The sequence below is a fragment of the Nicotiana tabacum genome, chromosome 22 (assembly GCF_000715075.1).
Source record: "Nicotiana tabacum cultivar K326 chromosome 22, ASM71507v2, whole genome shotgun sequence".
NCBI classification, from domain to species: Eukaryota; Viridiplantae; Streptophyta; class Magnoliopsida; order Solanales; family Solanaceae; genus Nicotiana; species Nicotiana tabacum.
In genome coordinates, this window is record NC_134101.1 from 77,660,722 (window position 1) to 77,669,301 (window position 8,580).

At 39.5% G+C, this 8,580-nt stretch overlaps 1 protein-coding gene across 1 annotated transcript; it reads right to left on the reverse strand.

Moving 5' to 3' along the window:
- Nucleotides 1-5,277: 5,277 nt before the first annotated feature.
- On the reverse strand, nucleotides 5,278-8,375 carry LOC142175943 (uncharacterized). Its single transcript, XM_075242953.1, has 4 exons — nucleotides 8,214-8,375; nucleotides 7,767-8,073; nucleotides 6,221-6,505; nucleotides 5,278-6,131 (listed from the first exon to the last, which is right to left on the reverse strand). Exons 1-4 carry the CDS (start codon nucleotides 8,373-8,375, stop codon nucleotides 5,278-5,280), a joined length of 1,608 nt encoding a protein of 535 aa, XP_075099054.1.
- Between the last annotated feature and the right edge of the window lie 205 nt (nucleotides 8,376-8,580).

Below are 8,580 nucleotides of genomic sequence, written 5' to 3' on the forward strand. Positions count from 1 at the left end.
TTTTAAACAATCTACCCAGCCGACTTTTCGCACCTGCAGAACACCAGCCGCACCTACGGAAATAATCCATCGTAGGTGTGGTTTCTTCCATTTGTAGGCTATGCCGGATCTGACGGAGGTCTTAGGTACCGGTATTCGGTGGCCCCGAGAGTTGTTACCTCTCATAAACTTTTGGACCTTATGAGCATCAACCAACAAGTTAAGGATGAAGATTTGGCCGAAGGTTACTGTACCTTCCATTTGTTGTATAGTCGGTAACGGGACCCTAATTAATTTTAGGCTCAAGACATTAGTTTGTGTCACCAAGGGAAGAAAAATAAATGGGAGTCACGCAGAGTTTTGGATTTTATAGTTACATTTTTAGGCACTCTATTATTCCCAAGGGAGGATGGACATATAGAGTTGAGATTCACTGGAATTGCTGACTTTTTGACCAAGAAGGCCAATGGCACTCTCGTGCTGATCATCCTCGCAGATATTTATCGAACCTTGACAGCTTGCAAAGCTGGTGTGAAATTCTTTGAAGGTTATAATATGTTGCTGCAAATTTGTCTTGTGGAGCATCTTTTCCATCGCACTTGATACATGAAACACGGTTTAATGGGACTCAGTTGCATTGAGGAGTATAAGTGGTTATGAGTTGCGAGAAGTACTGAGGCTTGGTTCGTGTATCTTTGCTCGATAACTACAAATCAAATTCAGTGGACTTTCAGTTGGCTCTTGGTCAATGTAGTTATATAAATGTCTGCCGATGTGTGCCTTTTGTTGTTGATGGGTCTTTGGAGTGTTCAGCGTTATGCTCCACATCGGGTTCCATGCCAGTTGAGAAGGTAACAAACGGTCCCCCATGATGAAGACTTGAGTACACAGGTTGTTGAGTTGCGCCCAGGGGCTTCTTTTCCTGAAGAAACGATTCGCCAAATTTGGCATAGTTGTAGGTTTCTGGATCCACACACCCAGGTGCGGGATTTATCATCAGGGGAAGTGGAGTCTAGTTATATGACATGCTATGATAAAAGAGTTTGGGTAAATTAAGAGCCAGAAAGACCCGCCAAAGGCAACTGTTGACGGACGGGGCAAAAGAATAGTGGGCCTGGCAGCCAAAGAGGAATAATATCGAGCCACATCAGAAAATTGAAAGATCAAGTGAAAGCCATTAAATTTTAAAATGACTTGCAAGATGTCGAGGATGAGGGAGAAAAGAAAATATCAGCTCGAGAAAATAAAGCCCTCCGAGCCTAGCTCCGGGAAATGAAAATAGCATCAGAGATGCTAGTGAGGAGTGAAAGAGATCAAAGAATCATTGTCAACCTGAGGCAAAAAATGTATGATTACGCAGCTGATTTGACAAAGGCTGAAAAATTGGCAAAGACTCGGGCAAGAATTGTCTGATTGGGGGAATAACTGGAGGAACACATGAGTTTAGCCCTCCAAGCAATGCAAAACTACGATGAAGAGGTCGCAGGTTTAAGGAAAGAGTTGGTCATTCTTGAAAACGAAATGGGCCAACAAGTTAAAGATTTCAAAACAGAAAGGGAGCACTGTTATGAATTGCTTAATAAGTTGGAAGGGGAGGTGATGAACTTGCAAAATCAGAAAGATGGGACCGTGCAAGTATTAGAAGCCCGAGAACAGCAAATCATGCAGTTGCTCCGGGACCAAAATGTTACCCAGTTTAGGATCAAGGAAATAGCTGACTACACCACCAGGAAATGCTAGGAATGTGAAGATATGACCAAGGCTATGTTCTTCGCCACGGTGTTTTCTTTTGCTCCCAAGGTCATGGCCAATTTAGAAGTCCTTCATGATGAGATCGCGACCAGGCCCGCTCTGTGACTGACTGATGTCTCCGGGATCCTGATTGAAGTTCTAGAGTTGGTTTCTCCTTTGAATTAGTTTTTTTAAAGCAAATATACTACTAGGTTATTCCTCTAGTAGCTGATATATATAATATATAAGAAGCCCCAAACTTGGGCAAAATTACACAATGTTCAAGTAAAAGAAAAATAATGAAACAAAGAAAGCCAATGGTTATTGCTACCAAATACAATGTAGCAGTAGCATAAACATAAATAAAAAATACTAAGCTACAAATTTGTAACATCCAATTGTTGCCGACAATAATGAATTCACACACCAGTTGTAAATAATTCCTTGTAGCACCTACAATGCTCTTACCAGGCGCCATTTGTTGCCATCCAAAGGAGTAGGTATGTATAAATACACAAGATGTACAGCAAAGCAGTTCAGACATCTTCATTTTGGGTCTATAGAATTTCAGTAGTAGTGTTGATACAGAACAAAATCATTTGATACTTCTTTGCCAGAATGAGTAGTATTGATGAGACTACGACTGGAAATGTCACAGCTCCAGACAGTTGTTGTACTGGACTAAGTTGTCCTGTGCAACCATTGTTAGTAGATCACATGTGAGTTTGATGTCGTCGCAGCACCACTATAGCACTGGAGATAGCTGTGGAACTTGAATTGTATCTTCCCATATGGTGATGCAACAACCAGATTGAGCATTATCTAATGCTAATACCGTTGAGTGTTGAAATATCTCCATATAGAAGAGATATAGTCCAAGGATTCCAGTATAGTCAGTATCCTTAATAGAAGTTGCTCAATTTATGTAATGACAACCCAAGCAGTCCTAGAAAATGTAAGGATCAAAATCTCACCAGTAGTAGTTGATATCCACAAAATAGTTCAGCTTGATGTTTTGAATCAAATAACTTATGTTTTGGTGCTACAAAAACCAACAAGTACTAGGGGTTTCCAGTGTTGTAATTCCCTGCACCAATTGAAACTGTAGGTGCCTCAACAATCTAAGCTTACAGCAATTGTTGATGTGCAGTAACAGTATAACTTGAGCTTGTTGTGAAATGTTCTATTGATTTATATGTAGAAGATCACTCCTTGCCATTGGCTCAGTTAGCTGAGCCTGTCTTTGGAACATGATAATGAAGCAGAACTCCACAGCTTCAAGGATGAGTGTGTTGTGGCGGCAGCACTGGAACAATAGAAACCAACAGTGAGTGTAGTTGAATTGTATCTTCCCATTTTGTGATGCAGCAACCTCAGATTGAGCATTATGAAATACTAATACCACTGAGAGTTGATACATCTCCATACAGAAAAGATACAGTGCTAAGGAACCCACTATAGTAAGCCTCTTCAGTCGAAGCTTTTTCCATTTCAGGTCAATCAAAGTAATATTTTGCTGCAGAAACTAAACAATACTAGACTGGAACCAGGCACTGGTACTGCAGTTACTAAAATCACTGGTGGTTCATGTTGCTGTAATTCTCTGCACTAATTGCAATAGAAGATGCCTCAATAGTCTGTACTTATCTCTGGAAGCAACAGCAGTTGGTGTGCAAAAAAAGTACAGATTGAGTGTGTTGTGAATTGATGCTCTGTTGATGTATTTGTAGAAGATCAGTCCATGCCATTGCCTGAGTTAGTTGAACCTGTCTTTGGAACCTGCAAAATGTAGCAAACAAGTTAGGAAGGGAGTTTGTGCTCCCAGGTTCTTGTGTGTTCTCGGAGCATTGAAGAAGCTTGATCTATAAGTGAGGTAAGAGGGCTTTGGCTACTGCTAGGTTGGTATATTGTTGTTTTTTGTCGTCAAACTACCCCCAGAATGAGAATGAAGCCATGCTAATACCACTGGGAAGTAATGAGATAGCACACAACCATACAATACTACCCTAAACATAGCAGCAAAAGCAAATATATGTGAGTGTAGCCTGCTTGTTATATTGAAAGTTGTGAGGTGTATGTAAGCCCAGTAGCAATGAAGAAGAAGTATCTCAAATACATTGTTATTCGTTTGTTCAAAGGCATCTATATCTAACCAATTAGCTACACCCTACAAAGAAGTGCCTGGGGTATGTAAGCCCAGTAGCAATGAAGAAGCAGTAGCTGAAAAGCATTGTTATGGGTTTGGTCAAAGGCAGCTATAACCAACCAATCAGCTACACCCTACAAAGAAGTGCATGTGGTATTTCAAATGCAAAGGAACCAAACAATGCAAATAATAATGTGAGTAAAAGGAAGTTGTTAGTCATTGGTTGCAGCAACTGCCTGGTTATGATGACATATTGTTGAAGAAGCTAGAGTTGTGAGAAACTAGTGGGTGACTGTTATTGAAATGTTGATCGCATGTTGCATTTGGTGGTGCTAAAGTGAGGAGTGTTGTGGCTGTCTTGCCTGCTTGGCTTAGAATGCTTGTCTTGCCTGTTAAGAATGCAGAAATATGAAGCAATGAGAGGTAAAGTATTATATGTTTTGATCATTAATCAGGTTCTCTTCTCTTTGCAATCCTAATCCGAAGGTTAGAAATTTATGATTTGTCCATGTTGATCAGTTTTTTTGCTGCAATTGGCAAGTCATGAAATGAATGAAATATGAGTGTACCTGCGAAAGAGAAAGCTAGGTTAGCAAGAAAATCTGCAACAGTGTTCCCTTCCCTTAGTACATGATGAAAGAGAACATTGTAGTTGTTCTTTATCTGCTTGAGCTTCCTCACTTCGGCACTTATACACCATGGAGTTGCCCATTCCCCATCAATAATCTTCCTCATCACTAAGGAATCAGTCTCCATAATCAGTGGATATAATTGTCTTTCAATACAGTATTCTAACCCCTCACAAATAGCCTTTTTGCTTATGCCACTATATTGGTTGCCTCTCCTATTTCACTTGCCTTAGCAATAATCAAATCACCCACATGATCTCGCACACAAAAGACATATGAGCTTGGTCTAGGGTTAGCTCTTGATGCACCATCTGTGTTGCACTTGAACCACCTTTCATAAGAAAGATGCCATGTCACTTTCTTGGACACAATGTATGGCATGTAACCCTCCAAGAATCTTATCAGTTCTGGCCATAAAAGGGAGATGCTTGACATCCATGGATACCTCACTCTTTCTAGGTAATGTAGTGTCTTGTTCACCTTATGAAGCACCTTATTGCACGATATTGTACCTCCATATTTCATTGTATTTCTCCTCTTCCAAAGTTCCCACGTGATCACCGCTGGAATAACTTGAAATAATTTAGGACAACCGCTGGAACTGCTTTAGTTTAGGACAACATTGTGCATTTCACCATGCTCTTATTACTTGATGAACCTGAATCAGATTTACTACCAACCCTACTGCTTGAAGGAAAGTCTTCCATACCTTGTTTGCAGTTTCACCCGTTAAGAACAAATACTGGAATGAGTCTTCTTGTGGTTGTGAGCAGTACCAGCACTTGGACACTATCATATACCCACCTCTCCTCCACAAGTCATTTGTGGGAATCTTCCCTTTTCACAATCTCCGTAGAAAGAAGGAGATTTTAAATGGTAAACCTTGAGTCCACATCTTACTATAATATGGAGATTGTAGGCACTACTAATAGAAACATTTCCTGAAGGTGTAGGCATCCATCTAGGAAAATCCCAGCCATCGTCAGTAGTGTCGAATAGAACTTCATGTCTGATATGTTGAGCAATATCTATAGGAAAAGACTGATCCAGGAGTTTCTCATCCCAGGCATCATCCACTCTCAAGTCAGTTACTTCTTGTATATCTTCATTGATTGGGTAGTCTCTTAGAACAACATGGTACAAAGCTCTTAGTCCAGTCCAATTCTCATGCCAAACGTTAGTTGATCCCCTTTTCATTTCCCATAATATTTCATGATCCACCTCTTCCCTGGCCTCTAACATTCTCCTTCGTACATGAGACCCCCCTCTAAATTTGACCACTATTGGTAGCTCCTTTTTACAGTATTTGTTCCACATAAAATTAGACCATAAGGACTTTGATGTCCTAAACTTTCCCCACAACTTGGCAAATAAAGCTCTAGAGACATCATGCAGAGATCTAAAACCTACTCCCCCTTCTTCCTTTGGTATGCAAAGATTTTGCCATTTTGTCCAATGTCTACTTCTACCTTCATCCTTGTTACTCCAGAAGAACCTAGCAAAGGTTTTATGAAGGTGTTCAAGTACATTGTTAGGTGGATCAAGGACAGAAAGGATGTGTGTAGGCATGCTTTGTAGGACACTAGTGATTAATGTAATTTCCCCCCATAAGACAGTAACTTCCCTTTCCAAGAGTGTAGCTTTGCCTTCATATTTTTAATCAAGTCATTATAATAATCCTTCCTTCTTCTTGTGCAGATTATTGGACTGCCAAGATAAGTGAATGGAAACTCACCCCTTGAGAATCCAGTAATAGCACCTACAGAGTTGAACAATCTTGCAGACACAGTAGAGTGCAAATAAAAGGAACTCTTTGTCTTATTAATCATTTGGCCAGAAATGTGCTCGTACTTGTACAAGACTTCTATAATCTTCTCTAAAGAGTATGGATCAGCTGAAGCAAATATTATAGTGTCGTCTGCGTAGGCTAAATGATTCAATGGATCAGTCCACTTAGGCATGCCAAAGCCCTTGAATCTCTGGTCTTTAAATAGCTTATTTAAAGACCTAGACAGTACCTCTGCATAGAGTATGAACAGGGTTGGGGAGAGAGGATCCCCTTACTTGAAACCTCTTATTGAGTGAAAGAAACCTGAAGCTTGACCATTAATCAGAACAGAATATCGATTTTTAGATAGTAGATTCCACACCATGTTGATGAAGCATTATGCAAATCCTATTTTCCTCAGAACATGCATTAAATACTTCCAAGAGACCCTATCATATGCCTTTTCCATGTCAAATTTGATAACTACGTTGGCTGGTTTTCCCCTTAACCTTATGTCAGTAGCAATCTCATGAGTTAATAAAATATTTTCAAATATACTTCTTCCCTTAACAAATCCTGACTGGTTGGAAGAGATCAAAGAAGGCAGTATCTTTTTCAGCCTATCATGAACAACTCTAGATATCACTTTATTTATAAAATTGCTTAAGCTTGTAGGTCTGAGATCAATGAATGTTTGAACCTATGGGTTTTTTGGTAGCAAGACAAGGTTTGTGTGCGTTATAGACTTAGGCAAAGGACTTCCTCCATAAAACAATTTCAGCATCTCATGTATATCTTCCCCTATTATATCCCTACATTCTTGAAAGAAAATTCTTGTGAAACCATATGGACGACCTGCACTATCACCACTCAATGCAAATATTGTTTTCTTTACTTCCTTAATTTTAGGAATTCTACAAAGCTCTAAGTTTTGATCACTAGACACCATTGGAGGTACATTGCTTAGGAGCTCAGAGCTTGTAGGGTCATCTTCTTATGTAAAATGCTTCTGGAAAAATTCTAGTGTTGCATCAACCAGTTGATCTTGTGACTCTATCCAAGCACCATCATGATTTTGGATTCTATTCAGTTGGAGCTTCTGCCTTTTACCATTGACATGGTTGTTAAAAAATCTAGTATTTCTGTCTCCTTATGAAAACTAAGACATTCATGCTTTTTGTTTCCAATACTGCTCCTCTATGCTCAGATATCTCTTTAACTCAGATTGTGCTTTTTGAAGTACAATTCTATTATCTATTGTTGGTTTTTCTTCAAATAGAATTTTCTTTACTCTGACCACATCTTCTCTTAAAGCCGGTTGTTTAAAGATATCCCCATAAGTGAGCTTGCTCCATTTTGAAAGAGTAATCTTAACTCTTTTTAGTTTATGTTTGAACATCACGAAGGGGTCACCTGTGAAATCAGCCAGCCAATTTTGTCTAACTACCTCCATAAAAGAGGCATGTTTTATTCAGAAATTTGAAAGGTTTGGCAATTTGAGTGGTCTGCTTACCACAACTCATCAGTAGTGGTGCATGGTCAGAACCTGTTCTGATGTGGTGCTCCACTTTTGTATTAGGGAATAAAGTCTGGAATGGCACATTGACAAAAAATTTGTCCAACCTTTTGAATATGCATTCTGAGTTTGGTCTCCCATTCCACCAAGTGAATGGACTTCCTTTGTACCCCATGTCACAGGAGTTTACACAAAAGGTAAAATCTTCATATTCTGGAAGATAAACTAGCAGTCCACTAATCTTCTCTTCTTCATTAAGAATCACATTAAAGTCCCTGCAACCACCCAAGGTAATTCCATATCTCTAGCAAGGTAGTATAGATTATCCCACAATTCTAATCTATCCAGGGATGAACACTTTGCATATACAAAGGTCATCATGATGTGCTTATCAGTATCTTGATGATAAACCATGATAGTAAGTTATTAGTCAGTGTCAATCACCACATCCCACTGGACCACAACATCAAGAAATAGCCATATCTTGCCATTGATATTAGATATTGCTACTTCCATGCCTAGTCTCCTCCTATAGTTCTGAATAAGCCTCTGATTTTGGAAAGGATCCATGAGTGTTATAACGAAAAAACCATATTCCCTTTGCATGTTAATAACTCTCTGAAAGGCCTGCCGAGTCTTAACAGACCTTATGTTCCATATGAGTGTCTTAATTATCATCTAGTGGTAGAGGCTTCCCTCTTGGGCAGTATTCTTGTAGAAGGTTGTTGTTCCTTGTGATGAGTTTGCTTCCTTCCTTTCATACCATGTTTAGCTGCAGTCCTAGGTGACAAATCTCCTTCCCTTTCCACAG

Bases quoted from the DNA above. Each gene is read 5' to 3' on its own strand.
- LOC142175943 (XM_075242953.1), bottom strand. From the start codon at position 8,375: ATGCAAAGGGAATATGGTTTTTTCGTTATAACACTCATGGATCCTTTC. The intron at 8,074-8,213 runs GTGATTGACACT...CTACCTTGCTAG, and splicing joins TTGTGGTCCAGTGGGATGTG to AGATATGGAATTACCTTGGG. The intron at 6,506-7,766 runs GTAAGCAGACCA...TACTCTATGCAG, and splicing joins ACCACTACTGATGAGTTGTG to AGGTACTGTCTAGGTCTTTA.